The following is a 20,474-nucleotide window of genomic DNA, read 5'->3' as shown; positions in this document are numbered from 1 at the left end:
AGAGGGAGAGGGGGAGCCTTCCTCGCCCCACAGATGGTTTTGCAATGAGGGCCTCCGCTGCTGGCTGCCCCCCCCTCCCCGACCGGCCAGCCGTGCAGCCCAAAAGATGATCGATGGCGTTTTCACATTGCCTGTGGAAGAGGTCAAAGTGCCTTCCAGGCCTCCTGACAGCCCAACAGAGAATGTTAGTTCTGAAAGGAAATTTATTTCATAGCTCCGGGGGAAGCTTGGGTGCCCTGAATGGATTCCCTTTGTCGGTGTCGAAAAATGTACGGTTTATTAAAGAGAAGGCTGTGGGTTCCTCTGTCGGCTGGTCAGTGCAGGGGGGGGGGCGGCGCTCCCGGGGCAGCCACTTAAACAGATGTTAAAACCAAGATTCTGCAGCACCTTTCCTCTCATGGGTCTGTTGGAGAAAACTTGTTTTCGTGGTAGGATGGCAGTATCCCCCGGGGTATCGTTTATCTTCTGTGGTGCCTGAGGAAGTGTCGCCTCTTCTGGGAAGAATGTGGGGAACCTGCTTTTGGGCTTGGGGGTGCTTCTCCAAAGGAGCCGTGCGGTGTTGTAGCCTCAGCACACGGACACAAACCTACAAAAGAAAACATTAAAAAGACACACCTTGCGGCACCTTTTTGCCTTTTTCAATTTTTATTTTGTTTCCCTCTGAGAACGCTTGCACAGACTCAGAGGGCTGCCTGCCTCTTCCCAAACCTGTCACTGGAAAGTTCCTCGCCACCACGTAGGGCTCCCCCAGTTGTACTGGCTGGTCAGGAATGGGGGAGGCACCTTCCCGCCGCCGCCCCCCCCTCTCGCTCCTTCTCTCCAACCCAGTGTGGCCTCTTTCCCTCTAATTCCATTTAAATGATGGTTGTCTGAGAGGTGACTTTTAGGGGCCATCGTCTCATCTTACAAAGCAGAGGCCAATGAACTCGGCTCAATCTGCCGGGCAGCCACAAAAGCCAGCAAGTGAGGTGGGGAGGGAGGGAGAGGAGGGGGCTGCAGGCAGGAAGGAAGGAAGGAAGGACCCACCGCCCCGGGGGGGGGGGCAAGGCGGCGCTGAGCCTGGCAGGCCTTCCTTTGCCCGGGTGGCAAGGGTGGCCGAAGCTTCCTGCCAAGCCCAGCTCAAACAGGCTATTTATTTATTTATTTATTTATTTATTTATTTATTTATTTATTTATTTATTTATTTATTTATTTACGATATTTCCACCCCGTCTTCCTTCTTAGAAAAGGACTCAAGGCAGCTGACAGCATTTAAAAACAATATTTAAGAATCCAACTGAATATACAAAGGGCGGCATGCATGGTTAAAAGGCCCCCTTTAGAGCTCCCGGCCCCTCCGTGGCCCCGGTGAGAGGGTGGGAGAGGCCCCACCCCAGGAGCCGGACCTGTTGGGGAGCCCCTTTCACGGTCTGCTGCCCGCCCGAGTCCTGGGGGGGGTGCCAGCGGGTCGGCTCCCTCTCTACCCCCCTCCCCCCGTGCGCAAAATGGGCAGAGAGCCGCCCTGGGCTCCTGCCCGTTCCTTGTGCCTCTTTGACTCTAGGAGCTCTCCTGGCCTATACGCCCTCGCCGCCAGCCATCCTGTGGGGTAGAGTCACCCAGGGGTCCGATCCGAAGCCCCTCTGCCTCTCCAGCTCCCCGCCCTTTGAGACGCCCTCTTGGCCCTTGATGGGGGGCTTGCCCTTCCCTTGGGGAGACCTGGCCCTGAGAGGTCAGATCTGCCTCCCCAGGAGAGAGAGAGAGAGAGAGAGAGAGAGAGAGAGAGAGAGAGAGAGAGAGACACACACACACACACACACACACACACACACACACACACACACACACACACACACACACACACACACACACACACACACACACACACACACACACACACACACACACACACACACACACACACACACACACACACACACACACACACACACACACACACACACAGCCCCAGTACTAAATCCTTGCAGAGGGTAGAAAAAAGGGGGGGTGGTCACTGCCTTCCCCAGAGTGCCCCCTCCCCGACTTGGTCGTTGGTGGGGGAGAAGAAGCGCCGTCTTTCGAAGGGTTTGTTGGGATCTGAGGATTCCTTTGTGCAAAAGTTGCCTGGCAGGAGAATCCATTCCAGGACCAGAATCCAATGCTGAGGGGAAGTCCTTTTGGGGGGGGGGGGCGAGCGGGGGCTACCTGCCCCCACCCCCTAACAAGAAGCAGGCTGCTTCTCGGGAGCCCCAGCCTCTCTCCGGCGGGCCGGCTTCTTTAGGTGTGCCAAGATCCCAGAAGACGTACCTGTTTGCTTTTCCTCCTACCTAATGGGCTTCGGGTGTATTTACATTTCTGGACTTCAGGCGTGCATTTCTGAGAGTCGGGTTTCTGCCGGCCCTCCCGTTCCCACCCTTCCCCCCCCCCCCGGACCCCTCTTGCTCGGAGCAGATTTTGGAGAGGCCCAGGTCCCGAGTCAAAGGCCACGACCCAGGTGGCAGAGCAGCCCTCCCGGCTGGCCTCCTCCTCCTCCTCCTCCTCCTCCTCCTCGGGAAGGAGGATCTGGAGTTTATTGTGTTGGAGGGGGAGGGAGGGAGGGAGGGAAGGGGGGGTGACCCAGCCGCTCCGGCCAGGCGCTCCAGCCGGACTCTCGGGCCATCCTCCACAATAGCGCGGACCCGGGGAGCACAAAAGAGTCAATGGGGGCTGGACATTTCGTGGGAGGGAGCAAAGCGGGAGGCCCCACTCGGACAAAGGCACTCACCGAATGGACCCTGGCCACATTTTATTCAAAATGTCAGCAAGAAGAACTTTTGACTAAACTTGCAAATCCGTTTGGAAACAGATCTGCTTCTGTATCTTGCATGCATCATAAACCCTCGATTGTCGTCCAAGGGCGGCCGGCGTTTGCTTTAAGCAAGAGGATTCCTTTTTGTTTACTTGAGAAGTGAATGGATCAGATGCCGCCCGTTTAGGAAACGTGATCTCTCCCTGTGCTCTCCGCACCCCCCCCTCCCTGTTTCTTGCTTTCCTGAACCTTTATCAGTAATGCCTGAGAAGGGGGGGGGGCTGGATTCCATGCTCTGAAAGAAGAGAAAAGCCCCTCCGTGGTCCTGACCTCGGATTCCTTCTTAATTTTATCTCGCCCTGACCTGTTGGCTCAGCGCAGCTGCCTTTGGAGGCTCCCGAGCGCGTAGCCGGCGGAAAGGCAGGGTGTGCTTCCTGGCGTGGCCCCCTCATGGCCCCCCCCAGGTGACCTCCAGGCCCTGGGTAGGGGGGCGGTTGGCAAACAGAGGCCTTTCTTCAGGCTTTGGCCAAGAAGCGCCCCCCCCCATGGTGTGGGGAATGTCTTCCTCACACTTGCCAGCCCCCACTTTTGACGCCTGTCTCTTTAGGGGGGTGCGGGCCGGCCTGGTGGGCCTCTTCGGGGCGAGGGGTGCGTCCTGGAGCATTTTTTCTCCAACCTCCAAAGAACAGGGTCTCCCCCTCTCTTTACCCCCCCCCCCCCCGCTCTGGCTGGCTAGTTCCTCTCGTGGAACGTGATGTTGGAGTGTAGGTGTCGCTCTCTTGATCTGGCCAAAAAAAAAAAAAAAAAAAAAAGAATTAGAAGACTCTTGCATGCATCCCACGGAGTCAGTGGGGCTCCTCAAGACTAGGGGTGTCGTTTGGAGGAGCCCCCCCTCGCGGGCTGTAGGGCTAGATTTTGGAAACCAGCCCTGGAAGCTGGGTGAGGGGAGAGGGCCGGGACCCTCCGGAAACTCTGCAGCAATCCCGTGCCCAGCTGTCAGGGGGAGGGCGTGGGGGGCAGGCTTGTTGGGGGGGCCATTGGACTTTCATGGCAGAGCCTTTAGTGGTGGTCATGGTGCGTGTCCGTGTGTCACACAAGGGTCACCCTCCAGCCACCCCCGTCCCGCCCGTGTCCTCATACTGAACTAAACTGGGCCCCTTCCCCTGGCCGCGCTGCTCTTTCTTCCTGGCGAGGCTGGCAGCCCCCTTGCGCCTTTCCCGGCACGTTTGGGAACTGGGGGGTGGAGGGGCCTCCCCGGCGTTCCTCCACAGAGGCCACCGACAGACTGTGTCCTTTTGCCAGGGTGGCCGGCCATGGCTGGAGAGGTTCTGGGTGGGGGGCTTCTGCCTTGAAAAAACGGTTCTTCACAGCCTCTCGCTTGACGTGCTCCACGTTTCTGGAAGGGAGGGCATGAGCTCCCTCTGGCGCCCAGATGTGGAGGGTCTCCCTCCCTCCCTCCCTCTGGGAGCCTGGAGGTGAAAGAGGGGCTTTGGGAGGCCCAGGGAAAGACCAAGGGGGGGGGCGGAGGGGGAGGACCTGGCCCTTGGGGCCCCTCCCTGCCCAGCTTGCCTTCGATCTGCCTCCCGGTGAAGTGTGTGCCTCCCAAGGGGGAGAGATGTCAGGCATGGAGCGAAAGCCCCCTTTAGGGGTCCCTCAAATAGCCAGCCACCCTGGCTCTCCCCTGGCGCGCGAGGTCTGCCCCCTCGGTCCGTCCTTCCTCTTGCACCCTCAACCCAGAGAGAGCCTCGTGTCGCTCCGCAGGATGGAATGTCTCCTTGGCCCACAGACGGGGTTGGCACCTTTGCTCCCTGGCATCCCTCAGGCAGGGACCCTGGGTGGCTGTGCTGAACGCCAGGGTGGCCACGACTGAGTCGGGTGCTCTCTGGGCCCTCTCTGCCTCCGCTGGAAGATCAGCTGCCCCCCCCCGGGCATGGCGGGTGGTTCTCTCCTCCTTTGGGACATCTAACGGAGGGGACGTTAGCTCCCCACATCATGGAGGGGGCTGAGAACCGTCACTTGGGCCGGGTCTTGCTCCTAAATCCTGAGGAGGGGGCCTCCTGTCTCTGTGACAGCTGCCTTCCTCCCTACTTGGAGCTTTCCTGTTCAGGACAGTCGGGGGGGGGGGCGCTGGGTGTGAGTTACCTGACCAAGAAAACGGAGCGTGGCCTGCCTGAGAACCGTCTTCCGTTCTTGGGAAGGCCATCGTGGGAGATGCAGCCAGTCTCTTTCCTGCGGCTCCAGGAATTGGGACTCAAACCCAGGAGAGGAGGGTGATTTCTCCAGTGGGGGGGGGGTGGGGGCCACCGACCAGGGAGACTCAAGGGAGGGGTGGATTCCCTGCTTTGGCTGCAGTTTGGACCCTGTGACCCTTCTAGACGTCTCATTCCAGCTCTCAGTGAGGCTCCTCTGGGGCATTGCCTCCTTTCCAGTCCATGGCATTAGTTCTCGGGCGGGGGGGGGGGCTCTGTCTGTAGCCCCAGAGAGGCAGGTCCTCCTTCGGCCACCCCTCGGGCCGTGAGCTGCAGAGGGAAAGAGCTGCTTAGGCGGCCGACAGGTCTCCCTCGCAGGTCGGCTGAGGAGGAGACGCCTCTTTGCTTGCGAGTGGTCTGACGGGGACAGCAGATCCGTGGGGCGGCTCTCCTCGTCCATTATGGGTTGCGCTCTGGAGCTCAGGCCTTTCCCAGCCTTGGAAGCCGCTCTCCTGCCAGCGGTGGTCAGGGCTTTTGGAGCCTCCTTCCAGGGCCCCTTTTGAAGGCCTGGGTACACCAGGGAAAGTCCTGGGTTCTCAGAACGGGCAACAGAGAAAAGTCTGCGTTTTTCCTTCTCCCAAGACTGCCCGGTTGACAAACGAAACCTTCTTCCTGGTGCAGATCCCCGGAGGAAGTACCACGTGAGGCTCCTGGCCTACAACGCCTTGGAGGAGGGCTACCAGGCCGACCAGACCGTCAGCACCCCAGGATGCGTCTGTGAGTCTTTCTGACGCTTTGCCGGAACCCGCTGTGCCGTGGCTGTGGCAGTTTGGGCAGGGCACCGTTTGGGATCCCCGAGCCCTCCCTGTGGCCAGAGGGGCCTCCGGGCCTGTGGGAAAGGACGGCTCTGTGGGGTGTGTGCGCCCAAAGGAAGGCGCGGCCCAAAGGATGGGTGGAGCGGCTCCAGGAGGTTCCTCTCGGCTGGGGCGGCCCGAAGGGAAGGGAGGCCGAGCAGCTTCCCAAGGTTCAGGACGAGACCCTCGGTTCCCTCAGGACAGCACAAGAAGAGGAAGGGATCTAGTGGGAGAAGGAAAAGGTGGGGGCGGGCGGAAATCCCAAGTGGCCCGCCGGCTCTTGGTGCGGATGCCCCGTGGTGCCACTTGTGGAGCCCTCAGCGTTTGTGTTTGAGCAGGGTCACTTGGGGGCTGGGGTCTTTGGAGAAGACCCGGGGTTGTTTGAGGTGGAGCCGTCCTCCTCCCATGCCCCCCCCCGCACCCCCGGCAGCCCTCCACCCTTTGCCGCTGACCCGGCTGCCTTCCTGCTCTCCCCAGCTGTCCGTGACCGCATGGTCCCCCCGCCTCCCCCTCCTCACCACCTGTACGCCTGGGCGAACTCCTCTTCCGCCATCTACCTGCACTGGGGCCGGCCGGCCTTCACCTCCGCCCAGGTCCTCAACTACACGCTGCGCTGCAACCCGGTGGGCCTCCAGAACGCGTCGCTGGTGCTCTACCTTCAGACGTGCGTATCGCTCCCTCCGCTTCCCTGCCCCGCAAAAACCTCCTCAGCAACCCCCCCCCCTTCCAGACAGACCCTGGAGCTTTGCTTTGCTCTCTCTGGATGGGGCAGGAGTCGGGCCCTAAGAATGAGAGCCTCCCCCCCCCATGATGCCTGCCCCCCTCGGTGGCCCATTCAAGCTCCTCTTCAGCGGCCCAGGCTTATTTTGAGCGCCTGGCTCGGCCTCTGAGTGAAGCGGTCCTCGGAGGTTGCCTGCCAAGCCAGGTTGCTTTCTTCATCAGGCACACGCACCTGTGTGCATGTGTCTGTGTGTCGGGGGGGGCGGCTATCAGGAAACGCCAGCCACTTCAGTGGTTTGAAGGCCAGCCCCTCCCTCTAAAAGCCAGCACGTTTGCGGCCTCCCTCTCGCAGCTCTGAAGGTTGCAACCCAAGTTTGCAGATTTTTAAAAGGCCTTCCGAAATGCACGTAGCACAGAAGCATGTAAAACGACAGAGACGTATGGGCAGGAATACTTTCTCTTAGGAGAAATTTCCCTGCCAAAAATGCAGAGATTTGAAAAATGCATAGACTTTGAGAAACTCACAGGAAAATCCATGTCCAGTTTCTAAAAGTTGCAAACCGGTGCAGAAACAGCTTGGAGCAAATTGAATTTTAAAAAAAAATGAGCCAGTGAGCAAAATGAAGCTTGGCCCCTGGCCATAACAGCTGTTTCTGTGAGGATTCAACGTCGTTCCAGATCCCGTGAGCTGCTCAGTTTGGGCCACCTGAGGAGATGAGCAGAAAGCCAATAATGCAATTAATACAGATGCCATTTCAGACAAGCTGGCTTGCCTGCATCTGTTCTCTGGACAGCCCCTCTCTTGGACAGCCTCTCCTGACAGAGGGACCCCCTGAGAGAGATGCTTCCCGTCTGCAAGGGCTGGCCTTCCCATTCTGCTAGAAACATGGGTGTTCCCTCTGGGGCCACCCTCGAAGGGGCTGATGCGGGAGAGCAGGGGCTCCTCGTGGAGCGGGACCGTCTCTGGCCTCCGGTATTCAGCGTGTCTTCCATGCTTCCAGATCCGAAACCCACCTGCTGGTTCAAGGGCTTGAGCCAAGCACCAAGTATGAGTTTGCTGTTCGGCTGCATGTGGACCAGCTCTCCAGCCCTTGGAGCCCCGTGGTATACCACACAACCCTTCCAGAAGGTGAGAATGTGTAAGATGATGACACCACCCTGGTCAGGTCACCCTAGGAGCTGTGACCCACCCCCCTCCCCCAAGCGTGTGGCTGGTGGACCAGTCCACGCAATCCCTGCCCAGTGTGGGGTGGACGTCCTCCTAAGGCCGTCGCTTGCCCAGCCGGCCCACCAGGCCGGCCCCAGCCCCACCTGAAGGCTGATCTCACAGGCGGAGCTTGAAAGGGGAAAGTGTCTCCTCCTGCCCTTTGCAAAGCCACGTTTTGCCCTTCTTTGTGGCAGGGGTTCTAAAAGGGGCCCTTGTCCTTTTGCTTCTGAAGTGGCTCTTCATGGGTTTGATTTTGCGGGACTGGAGAATGGCATGAAACCCCGAAATGCTTTCTTCGAGGTGCCTCCAAGTGGAAAAGCAACGACTGTTGTTATTAGTTATAGCAGTTCAAGGGCCTTGTTCCCCACTCCTTGGGGTCCTTTATAAAATTTCAAATGGGGAGGGGGTGACTCCTGACCACGAACAGGCACTTGTTTCTAGGGCCGCCGCCACCACGTCCACCCGCACTTTTTTTTTTGCGTGTAGGTGGATCCCGAGCACCATCACCCTCTGTGGCTGTTTTGTGCCCCTGTTTCAGAGGGGGAAACGCTCAGAGCAAGTCGGGCTTTCCGTTTAACTGGGTTGCTTTAGGAAGGTTTCTTGCTCCCACCCAGGGAGCAGCTGTTTGGTGTGTCTTGCAGTCTGGTTCTGTGGTTGGTGTTTTTGGAGACCTGCCAGTTATTTGGGATGGTCCCTCTGGAGGGAGTGTGTGTGTGTGTGGCTCAGCAGTAACATGGGTCCTTCTCCCCCTGCGCCACAGTGCCATCTGGCCCCCCACTGGGGGTGAAGGTGACTCTGATAGAGGAGGACACCGCCTTGGTGTCTTGGAAGCCGCCCAGCCGAGTCGGGACCACCGTCTCGCGATACACCATCCTCTACGCCTCACGGAAGGCCTGGATTGCCGGCGAATGGCAAATCCTGCACCGGGAAGGTGAGCGTGTCTGGCTCTCCAAAAGCCGGAAGGGGCTTTCTGGGTCTCTCTTGCCTCCTCCTCCTCCTCATATAAACTTGCTGCATCTGACATCTATGGCCGCTCCCGGATTCCTCTACCGTCTGCACCACTGACCACTCCGCCGAAGAACCAGAGTGCCTTCATGGTCAAAACAGAGAGCCTGTTTTCCCCAGGCGCGAGGCCTTGTGTCTGTTCACAGGGGCTGTGTGCTTACGAGCAGACGGACAGAAACCATGCTTCCCTACTTTTCCTGGTTCTGTTTTGACTTGGGAGGCAGTGACTCTGACCGGGGGGGGGGCTCCCCGTTGCATCCAACCCGGTTTCTACGGCTATTTAGCCAAGCTTTCCACTAATTGTTGAATATGAGCAGTATTGTGGAGTAGCCACTCTCAGCCTATTTTTTGGGGGGGGGGGGGGCATGGACCTTTTATTTATTTTATTTATTTATTTATTCAATTTATATGCCGCCCAAACTACCCAGAGGTCTCTGGGCGGCTTACAATAATTAAAATTCAATACAGCAAAAGATAAAATAATTAAAATACAATTAAAATACAATTAAAATTGCCATCAGACCCACAGCTAATATTATTTCAGTTAAAAGCCTTCTGGAACAGGAAGGTTTTGACCTGGCGCCGAAATGTCATCAGCGTCGGCGCCAGACGAATCTCAGTCGGGAGGGCATTCCATAGTCTGGGGGCAGCTGCCGAAAAGGCCCTTTGTCTACAAGCCGTCCCTCTTACCTCCTTAAGGGACGGCTCTTTCAAAAGGGCCCCCTGGCTAGATCTTAACTGCCGGGTAGGTTCATATGGAAGGAGGCGGTCCTTCAGGTATCCAGGGCCCAAGCCGTTTAGGGCTTTATATGTCAAAACAAGCACTTTGAATTGGGCCCGGGCAGCAACTGGTAGCCAATGTAACTTATACAGAATCGGCTTGATATGTTCCGTGGCAGCTGCACCACTCACCAGCTCGATTCTGGACCAGTTGCAATCGCCGGACCGTCTTCAAAGGCAGCCCCACGTAAAGCGCATTGCAGTAATCTATGCGGGATGTTACCAGTGCATGTGTGACTGTCATGAGACTCCGCTCGTCCAGGTAGGGCCGTAGCTGGTATAATTTCCGCAGCTGAAGGAAGGCGCCCCTGGCCACTGAGTCCACCTGGGCTTCCAGTGTTAGACTGGGGTCCAGGAGCACCCCCAAGCTGCGGACCCTGTCCCTTAGGGGGAGTGTAACCCCATTCAGGGCAGGGAAATGGCCCTCCAGCCTGTCCGGCGAAGCACCCACTAACAGCACTTCCGTCTTGTCTGGATTGAGTTTCAATTTATTAACCCTCATCCAGTCCATTATCAGGTCCAGACACGAGTTCAGCACAGAAACTGCCTCACCTGGATTGGTGGAAAACGAGAGGTAGAACTGAGTATCATCAGCATATTGCTGACTCCTCAGCCCAAACCTCCTGATGACCTCTCCCAGCGGTTTCATGTAGATGTTGAACAGCATGGGGGACAGTATTGAGCCCTGAGGAACCCCATGACATAAATGCCATGGGGCAGAGCAACTGTCCCCCAGCACCACCCTCTGGACACGGTCAGCCAGGAAGGAGCGGAACCACTGTAAAACAGTGCCCCCAACTCCCAACCCAGCCAGCCTATCCAGAAGGACATGGTCGATGGTGTCGAAAGCCGCTGAGAGGTCCAGGAGTATCAACAGGGTCACACTCCCCCTGTCTCTCTCCCGGCAAAGGTCATCGTACAGGGCGACCAAGGCAGTCTCTGTACCAAAACCCGGCCTGAAACCCGATTGAAATGGATCCAGAAAATCCGTTTCATCCAGCAGCGCCTGGAGTTGCCCGGCCACAACCCGCTCCAACACCTTGCCCAAATAAGAGATTGCAAGGCTCCCTATACAACAAGGGACAGAAAAACAGAATGGAAAATGTCTCAGCCTGTAGCTCCCTTCAAATGTGCCACCACGGAGAAGAGTTGCTGTAGAGTATTGATGTTTATCTAGTAGTGTAACAGCTGCAAGGCCTAACAGCAAAAAAATGAAGTATTGCAATAATATGATTGGGCCAGTAGGAGAGGGCACGTCATCCCTCATGTCGCATAACGAACCAGAGGGAATTGGGGTGGGGGGCGGGTGGTTTTGCTCCTACTTTGCCCTTGCCGGTTTGCAGGAGGAGGAATGGGTGGCGCTTTCAGAGACTGATAGGCTGACTGAGGGAGCAGGTTCCTCCTCCGGGTGCGCCTGCAGTTTCCACGGGCAAGGTGGGAGCCAAACCAGGGTTCTTCTAATAGGCCAAGAACCGCCTCCTGAAGATGCCCTCAGTTTTGTAACAGAGGAAGCCAAGTCCAAACAGAAACAAACAAAACCGTCCGCATCCATTTCCAGGGCTTTTCCTTGTACTGCCGCCTCTGCTTTCAGAATGTGTCATGCAACAATTATGATAAACAGCGCTCTGCCACTTCGGATTTTGAGCTTGCTTTATGGTTTCTTTCCCTTCTGTGAAACACCTCTTGCGGCGCATCTTAAGGTAGAAGAGGAGGGAATGAACGGGGGCTGAAAGAGCAGAAGGGGCAGAGGCCACCGTCTCTGTTTTCTGGGGTGGGGTTCAGGGGGGTGGGTGGAAATGGAAGCCAGGTGGTGGCCAAGTCAGGTTTTTAGGGAATACCGTTCTGGGCTCTACCGTGTCTGAACGGACGCCTTTTTCCTTCCTTCCCAGGAACGATCACCATGGCCCTGCTGGAGAATCTCACCGCCGGAAACGTCTATCTGGTTAAAATAGCAGCATCCAACGAGGTGGGGGAGGGTCCCTTCTCCAACGCGGTGGAGCTGGCCGTCTCGCCGAAGGAAGCCTTGGAGTCGAACCAGAGGCCCAAGCGCCTGGATTCTGCCGATGCTACTGACCTAGGTGTGAGCGCCAAACGTGTGGAGTAACACCCGGCTGTTTAGGTGGTGGTGGTGGTGGTGGTGGTGGTGGTGGTGGTGGTGGGGACCGCAGGGGGAGGGCCAGGGCCGGTCCCACGCACATGCCTCTCGTGAACACTGGCGGTTCCGCTCGGTGAGGTCCCTCCCGGCGCAGTCCTGCCGGCCAGAGGTGAGGCAGATGGCAGGGGTACCGGGGCCGGTTCGGTTCTTTAGCATCGCCTCTTCTAAACAACCCAGAGGGCCCCCACCCTGACCTCTCGCTCGCCCTCCTGCCAGCCCTGTGCAGGGGGTCCCCCTCTTTGGCAGAGCTGGACCCAGGGTTCGGGAAGAAAAGTCCAGGGCAGGCGGGCAGGAGAGCCTGGCGCTGGGGAGAAGGGCGGCTTGCGTTCGAGGGGGCCCACCAGCGTCCCCCCTTTTTTTTTGGCCTGTGCTTTTTCCTCCCTCTTTGACAAACCTAAGGGCGGGTCCCGGTGAGGGGCGCTCCATCTTTTCTAGCTGACTCTGGAACGAACCCCCTCTGCCACCAGACACGGTGTCTCTCCTGAAGAGGTCATTTGGGTGTTGAAAATGGCCTCTGAAAGGGAACTGAAGAGAAGGGCTTGCTGTCGAAACCCACCCCCACCCCTCAAATGCAGTGTCCATGGTGGGAGGGAGGGAGGGGAGGGGAGGGGAGGGTAACTGTATTGGGCTATCCGGGGGGGGGGGACGGGACGGGACACCAGAGGGAAGACAAGATAGAAATGGAACTCAGAAGAAGGCCGCCATGGAAAGAGTGGGGGCTCCTCATGAGATTCCACCCTGACCCAGAGAGTCCCCCACTCCCCACCCGGGCAGAAAGAGGCCGTCCAGTGGACACCGCCTTTCTTGGTCTTTTGTATTTGGGGTGCCACCCTGATACTGCCCCACCCCCGGACAAACACACATACACACACACCCATAGGCCTGCCTCGCCTCTTCTTTTCCTGCAGCTTATTCCGGCTACTACCAGCTGGACCAGAGGTCCATGACGGGCATCATTGCGGGCGTCTGCATCGCCCTGGCCTGCATCGTGATCTGCGTCCTGATCCTGATCTACCGCAGCCGAGCCAGGTGGGCGAGCCGGCTTCTGCGGGTGGGGGGTGGGGAGTTTGGGTGAGGTAGGGAGAGGCCCTGGGCCGCCTCCAGGGCGCCAGGGGTTCACGTGGCCCCTGGAGGTTGGCCCAGACGGAAAGTGGCCTCCGCGTCCGTGGACCGTCATGCCCAGACGAATGGGACACACGGGGCCGCTGCCTGGGAAAGCGTGTGCCTGCCCACGCCGGGCAGGCTTTAAGGTCCCACAGGGTTCTTCTTGGCTTCCCGACAGCAGCGGAAGAGGCTTATGCCGCTTGGGTCCCGGCTGGGGGGGCCTCTACACACACTCACGGGTTTCTCCAGGGCTGCTTGTCTGAGGCTGACCCTAACCCCCCTCCCCCTTTCTGGCTTCCTTCTTCTTGCACAGGAAAGCCTCAGCCCCCAAGAGTCTCCAGCGGGGCCCGATCCGCTCTCTGGCCACAGTGTGGTCTCCTCCGTCGGGGCCACCGAAACGGGCAAGAGCCTGGAGGACGTGGCTGAGAATACGGAGTCTTTGCTGCCCATGATGGCCGGAAGCAACTTCCTGGATGCCAAGGTGGGCTGGCCCGTTTTCTCTGCTCTTCTCTCCCCCTCCGCACACACCCGCCTCCCTGCTTGTGCTTCCCTCGGACCTGCACGGTTCACCCTTCCAGAGAGGGTGGCTTCCCTCAAGGAAGAGTCTCTGCCAGGCTCTTGCAAAAGCTCTCACAAAGACACCCCCCCCCCGGCCAGTTCCTCCCAGTTTCCCGGGGCCTTGGTGCCACTCAGAAGAGCGCTGCCTCTCGGCCGAGGCGTGAAGGGTGGGAAAGCCAGAGAGATCCCTGGCCTCAATCCAGTCTTTCCTGGTGCCTGATCTGGAACGTCATCCAGTTGATGGAGAAGGCTGGCTTGCGTGCCCAGGGGTCGGGGCCCCCATGGAGGCTGCCCTCCTCCTGCCGCCCGGTTGGTTCTCCTCCTGGCAGAAATCAAGTTCATTTGGGTGGGTGTTGAGGGAGGGAGAGTCCTTTGTGCGAGGGTTCCTGAGACTTGCATCCTGGCGCTGCGGGGGATGACCTGGGAGGGCAGGTGAGTCCTGTCCCCGGGGGGTGGGGGGGCGGGGGTTCACCAAAGAAAGCGTGCGGGGCCAACCTTTCTGGAGTTGAAATCCCTCCTCCTGCTGTAGCAGGAAAGGCCATGTTTCTGATTTCGCCCAAACCCCCTTTTCATTCAGTAACTTGAGAATTCTCTTCTTTTTCTTAGGGTGGGACGGACCTGATCATAAACAGCTTTGGTCCCGTCACCAAGAAGACAACGAAGAAGAAATGGCTCTTCTTTCCAAACTCCGCAAAGGACAAGGCCGAGGAGGTAGGGAGGGTGATGGCAGGGGGTGGGGGGGTGGGCAGGGAGGGAGGTGGGCCATGGGCACCTGGGTGTCAGGCCTGCCTTTTGGGTCCAGAGAGGAGCCGAGCGCCTCTGTGCTGTGTTCGTGTGCCCCCAACCCCCGCCTGCCGTAAGAAGCACCTTTATTGCCTTAAATGTTAAAATGACAGGACCACCCCCCCGCCTCCCTTCCGCCTTTATGCTTCCCCCAGACCCAGAGACAAGCTGCCAAAGGGGTGCGTCTGTACCAGCCTGGCACACGTGCCAGCGTTCTCATGGCCAAAGAGGGAAGCCCGGAGCAGGAGCTGCCGCAGCCCAACCACCGGACCTCCTCCTGTGTGGCTGCTGACACGGAGCATTCCGCAAACAGTGAAGGAAGCCATGAAACTGGCGATTCCGGAAGGTTCTCTCACGAGTCAAACGAAGAACTGCATCTCTCCATCCTGGCGTCCACCTCCTACCCAGGGTGCAACGGCCGCCCCACCCCGAGGGCTTCCGAGGAGCCTCCAGACCCGAGCCGCTCTCCGCTCACGTTCCAGCTGTCGCCTGCAGGACAAGACTGACTTGCCGGCCAGGCGACCGCCAGACTGACCGGCCTCTTTGTCTGGTCACAGGACGCCGAACAAGGGGCCCGAGCGATCCGGGGAGCCCCGAGGGGCTGGCAGGCAATTCCACGCTGATGCCATCAATGGTTTTTTGGGGGTTTTGATGCGTCAAACTCACTCGTCTTGAATGTTCCGTGCTCCGCCATGTGAAAGGAGAGCTCAGTTTTGCTTCCTGAGCAGAGCAGAGCTTTTATATCTCTCTCTCTATATATATATATCTATCTATCACTGGAGCAAAGGGCAGCCCCTTTGCTTGCGATCTACCTCAGTTTGCCAGGGGGCAAACTCAGAAGAACACCTGCATTTTACCTTGTTTTTTGTGTGAAGAGTTGGTCTCAGCTACGTAACCGACAATAACTTCCTAGCAGTCCTAAACCTTTTCTTTTTCCTCTGTTTTCGGTGTAGAGTGTGCGTGTGCGTGTGAGTTTCAAAGGAGCTGTGGAGGGAAGTGGAGGGAGGGGGCTGTTCAGCTGAGACTCTGGAGAAGAGGTGGAAGCCAGGCGTAGACGCCTCGGTGTGGCTTGAAGCTGGGGCCAGCGTCAGAGCGAGGGGGGGGGGAGAGAAGAGGCTGGTTCTATAAAAAAGGGGCCCCCGCTGCAGCCGCAGCCAGAAAGAGGGGGGGGAGGCACCAGAGGCTGCCTAGCAAGGGGACCCGGCCATCGGGTGGGTGGGGGGTGCACTCCGAAACCCTCAGCCCCTTCCAAGGCTGGGCGGGGGGCGCACGTGGGTGTCTAGATTCCCTCACGCGCCCACACACCCCCAAGAGCCTTTTCCGCCCAGGTGCCTCCCTGAAAGGGCCTTTTGCCCTCTGAGCCTGGAGGGCCCCATGGCTGCCCCAGAGAGTGAGTGCCTTCTTGTGGGGATCCTGTCCCCCCCGTCCCCCCCCCGGCCAGTGTGTGTTGGTCGCCTGGATCCCTGGGACTCTGCAATGATTCCCCAGCCCCCCCCCTCCCCCCCAGTTTGGCCCGGCCGGACAGGCAGTGCCGAACACTGAGCGCTCCCTCGTACGTCAGAGCAACAGTGCCTTCCACGATAGATGTTAGGGAATCACCCTTTTTGCCTTACGCCGTTTTTCGTGTCCATGAAGTTGCTTTTGGGGTACAGAAAGAGGCCTTAACGGAGAGCGCCGGGCAGGCAGGGAGCCTCCAGAGTCTTTGGAAGAGCGGGTGGACGGGGGGTGGGGTGGGGTGGGGGGGCCGTGTCTGCGCCCTGGGAGAGGGCTAGCCTTCCCCTCCGCTTCCCCCACACCTGTCTGGCCCAGTCGCCAGGCGCTGGGAGAGGGCCCCGCAGAAAGGAGGACGGAGGGCAGGAAGGGCCAGAGTCTCCGCTGAACAGCCCGCCGGCCAGGCTGCCCTCACCCCCCCCCCCCGGGCCCCCACAGCTCCTGTTTATACTACCTCCTCTTAACGTTATTCTAGTATTATTGTTTTCCTGTACTCAGGGTGCAGTTTGTGACTTTTTGAGCTGTCTGGCAGCGATGTGAGGCAGACTGACAGGGTATCCATTTTTATTTTAAGTTAGACTATGTATGTGTGTTTGTGCGTGTGTGCGTGCGTGCATGAGGCAGGTTGGTGGTTGAAAGAGCCGTATTCACCAAAGTTGGTACATGTTGCCTTCTCCTCTCCCTTCCGCCCCCCCCCCCCGGCCACCACTGTTCTCTCCTCCAAGCCAAAATTGTTCTTTTTTTTCACATAGCCGGCAACTTGTGGTGGCTTTTCCTCTGGGGGAGCCTCTGGTTCTGTTACACGAGCCTGGGCTCCCAGTTTCCCTTTGTGCCATATTGAGACAGAGATCATGACAAATCTTTGTTTTGCTTGGGGAGAGAAGGGAATGGACACCCCCACCCCCACCCACCCCAAAACCCCTCTTTGGCTCGGGTGAATTGGCTCATAGCTTCTGTAGACCGTTTGTCAGTGTGTGTGTTTGCTAATGCTGTGTACCAGGCAGGATGTGTTCACTGTTCCACATTTTTTTCCTGATTCAAAGGCTTTAAAGATGACAATAATCTTGTACCAAAGAATGTTCCCGTAGCAAAGAAAGCTGCGTATTTTCCAAAAGAAATTGAGCTAGTTTTAAAGAGAAGAAACTATAGGGTTTGAAGAATACGTTTTATTGCCTATGTAGTTACTAACCAAAAAGAAGGAGAGAGAACCAAACCGTAGGGCTTCTATGGAGTGTAGTTGGTGAATGGCCTAGATTAGTTCCACCGCGTTAACTACCTGATTGTTCCCGGATCCTTTCCTGAAAGTGGATGCCAGATCTTCCCAGCACAGAGATCGGCAAAGACTCCTCTAAGTGGAATTGTGTTTCCCTTTCCTTCAGCAATTAGCTTTTAAGCAGTCCCATATTAGATACACCTATTTTAAAAAAATGTTCTAAAATATCTACTTGCTGAAGAAAAAGAAACTTTTTTTTTCTCACCAAAGAGTTATTATTATTATTTTTGCTGTCTCCTGGGAGCGAGCTGTGTCGTGTACAGCCGAGAGGGAGTCACAGGCGCTAGAGGGCAAAGACCAGGTTAGCGGTGAGGGCGAAGCGGCTTCTCGCCACGTTCCTCTAGCTGGCCGAGGCTCTGAGCGATGCCCTCCTAGGGCTGATCTGTCAAGGTAACCACTTCCTCCTCCAAAGACTTGTTTGCTGTGAATACCGACACTTTTTGGAACCCCTGCCTAGCACGGTCGGTCAGTCGTGGTTAGCACTGGTAAATTCCACTCCTCGACATTCTCATGCCAAAGACCAGTAACGCTTCGCTGGCTGCTTCTGCGAACAATCAAAAAGAGAAAACAGGATTGTGGGATGTGCTAAGCGAGCGGAGGTGTTTCCGCCCCTCAGAGGCTGAAAGAGGGCGACGGGCATTGCAGGACCTCTCCTTTGCCGGAACCACCTTCAGTGGGGTTAGAGGAGACCACCTCCGACAAAGAGGGCCGTCCCACTTAGAATCCACCTTCGGTGCGTGAAGTCGAGCCTCGACTTGTCCGGAGGACGAGCGGTGTTTCCCTCGCTCCTCCTTCCTGTCTTTGACCAAAATAACTGTCCCTGAGACGGTGGGTTTCGCCTCTGCTGCCCATGTATGTACGTGATCCTGCTCGTGAAAGAAAACGACTGATTCCACAGGGAGGTTTGCCACTGAAGGGAGAGCTTTTATTCAAGAATTTCTTAGCAGCAAATGAAGAAAACCAAAGATATTTAAGGTTACCTCAGCCTAGGGGCCCGAATGTTAGGTAGGTCTCCTTGCCTTTTGTTTGTTGATGTTCTTTGAGTTAGCGTTCTGTTATAATAATAATAATAATAATGTGCCCCTCCAGTCCACATCCAGATTGGTGCTGGCCTTGCTTGGTGCCCTCAGGTAACAAAACCTAGGAAGGTCTAGCGTAATTTCCCAAGGGGAGGGTGGCCTCCAGCCTGGTGGGGAGTGGGAGCAGCTGATTGCTGATCCCCGAAAGGCGTCTGCCCTTGGACCGGCTCCTTGCTCCCCTGCAGGGTTCCCAGTGACCAGCCGCGCAGGACCTTTATGCGGTCCCTCTTAAGAGTCAAAGGGAGAAGGCCTCCTTTGATCCAGGTAGCACCTGGACCAGAGGCAACAGCGCTGTGCTAGAAGCACATACTCCAGAGTAGTCCCATCACTTTTGATAGGACGCGCATACAAAAATGACCTCTGGCTTGCCATGTTTTCAGGATGGGAGGCTTGACCCAGGCTGTGAGAGGCAATAACACTGAGGGAAAAGATGGCCACCGCTTTGGCGGATTTGGGAGCAAAACGTGCCAGCTTTCTCCCGCTGGGCGAGGGCTCTGCCTGTGGCTGACGGGCGGCCGTTGGCTCCTCCAGAGATGGAGGAAGAGGAAGCGCACGGGCCCATCGGAGGAGGCGCCACCTCCTCCGCGCTGCGTCAGCCTTTCAAAGAGGGGATCTGGCAAAGGGTCTTCCCGGCGTGCCTCCGTCCTGTTATTTCCACGAGGACGCCGGTCTCTGGGGTCGAGATCTGGCCTCCTCCCGGCTTGAGCCCTCGGTGCCCACCTGTGCTCCCAGGTCTCCTGTCCAGAGGGAGAGCCTCCCTGCGGACCCCAGCAGCCTTTGGGCCTCCGTCCGGCCCAGGACGCTCCGCTCGGACCGGCCACCGCTCTCCGGGGGTGCTCGGCAGGCTGCTTTGTCCCCCAGCTCCCTGGAGGTGGAGGCTATTCCCTGGGGTCGCCTGTCCCAGCCTGTGGGGAGAGCTGTGGGGCCGGACCCCGCCAGCCTCCTGAACCCGTGCCAGGCTGTGCCTTGCTGGGGCAGAGCAAGCGGGGCTGGCGGTTGTGGGACCGAAACCCGAAACCGGTGCTGGTGCCACAGCGAGAGCGGGCCGTGGGCATGGCCTTCTTGCGCGCCCGGAAGGGACCTCTTCACCTCGAGGACGGAGCTTGGCCTGCCTCCAGCCCCTTGTCAGACGCCCTGCTTTTTTGGGCAGGCTGATGGGCTTTCCTCTTCCACTCTGCCCAGCGCACATGCCTTGGGGGGGTGGGGTGGAAATCAGGGAGGCCAGATGAGGGGTGTGTGTGTGTTTTTTTGGGGGGGGAAACAACACATCCTTGGCCTTAGGTTTGTTTGGTTTCACCTTTGAGGAACCTTCTACTGTGATGCCTGAGCAGCCCAGACTTTTAGGAGGGGGGTGGGAATGAAAGGCTGCCACCCCCAGCCCCAAAGTTAAAAGACCACACCTCCCATCCTCCTCTACCATCGGGGACCTTGGCTACTAGGGTGGATGGGAGAACTGGCAGGCCCGCCATCTCTGGGGTGTCTGCCAGCCCCTACTAAGGCCAGCCCGCCCTAGTGGGAAGCTGCTCACCCCCCCCCCCCGGCCGGACCTTGCAGAACTGGACAGGTTTTCTCATTGCTTGTGGTTGGGCATGTTGTGGACACACAACCCCTTGCGTCTGCCTGGGTGGGCGTGGGGGCTTCGTTAGACACCTCATTCACAACACCAAGCTTTTACATTTTTTTTAAAAAACAAAAATGTTTCTTTCTGTTGTGTTTTTAAAGATGTGAATGACTTGCCAGTGTGGGACCCCGGGTGTGTCTCTTGCGTTGTGGGTGTTCCGGGTCCCGTCACTGTGTTTTCATAAGGGCTGCAGCCGCTGCCTGACGAATGGAGGATAGAGCTGAATTATATTAATTTTATATTTTACTCAGGGGGTCAGCTCTGTGGGTTCCATTGCGAGAGGGCAGCTGATGTGTGCCTTGATAATGAATGTACCTTTTGGAAATGTCTTTTTATGTGTTTTGTTTTATAATGTGTTTTTTTTTAAAAGAAATAATACCTCTTTTTTAAATAGCCTAGTGAATGTTAACCTGGAGTGTTCCCCCCCCCCGGCTTGTTCTTATACTAGCACAAATGTCATGCCAAAAATGAGTAGAAATTTAAATGCCAAAATGTTTATTAAAAACTGCTGTCTAATACTGATGGATTGCACAGTTTAAATAAAAGTTTCCTTTAGTAAATGGCAGCTTGTTTTTGTTTTTTGTTTGTTTTTTGCCCCCGGGAGGAATAATATTCTCTTCAGTTTGGTCTTTATTGAGTCTAGCACCGTGGGAGATTTCTGAACCCTTCTCCCATCCAGGACCTGCCAGAGGCATTGCTGGCTGAGGGCGATGGGCCCTGTAGTCCAACCTCTTTGGGAGGTGCCAGCTTGGGGATGTCTGGGCTTTGCGTGGCATAGCGTTCAGGAGGGCCAAGGGGCTCTCGGCCAGGGGAGGGTTTCGGGCCCAGGGGATGGGGCCCCACCTGGGTTTGCGGGCATCCACTCCGCAGCCACATTTGAGGCCGTGCTGT

General features: G+C 57.3%; 1 protein-coding gene and 1 long non-coding RNA gene across 2 annotated transcripts in view; one reads left to right on the top strand and one right to left on the bottom strand.

The window, feature by feature from the left end:
• The window catches only part of PRTG (protogenin), a 47,489-nt gene extending 27,346 nt beyond the window's left edge, over positions 1-20,143 (top strand). The window contains 10 exon segments of the mRNA XM_072982137.2: positions 5,635-5,730; positions 6,285-6,471; positions 7,529-7,656; positions 8,495-8,665; positions 11,409-11,597; positions 12,583-12,703; positions 13,092-13,123; positions 13,126-13,259; positions 13,943-14,047; positions 14,275-20,143. Coding sequence (XP_072838238.2) covers positions 5,635-5,730; positions 6,285-6,471; positions 7,529-7,656; positions 8,495-8,665; positions 11,409-11,597; positions 12,583-12,703; positions 13,092-13,123; positions 13,126-13,259; positions 13,943-14,047; positions 14,275-14,625 — 1,514 coding nt within the window. The 3' untranslated portion in view covers positions 14,626-20,143.
• LOC144584653 (uncharacterized) lies at positions 186-2,517 on the bottom strand. The gene is made up of 2 exons (XR_013539043.1): positions 2,284-2,517; positions 186-586 (listed from the first exon to the last, which is right to left on the bottom strand). It is a non-coding gene; the product is annotated as an uncharacterized LOC144584653 (long non-coding RNA).
• Positions 20,144-20,474: the final 331 nt, after the last annotated feature.

Source organism: Pogona vitticeps, chromosome 12 (assembly GCF_051106095.1).
Source record: "Pogona vitticeps strain Pit_001003342236 chromosome 12, PviZW2.1, whole genome shotgun sequence".
Classification (NCBI taxonomy): Eukaryota; Metazoa; Chordata; class Lepidosauria; order Squamata; family Agamidae; genus Pogona; species Pogona vitticeps.
This window is presented reverse-complemented; position numbering and strand designations above follow the sequence as displayed.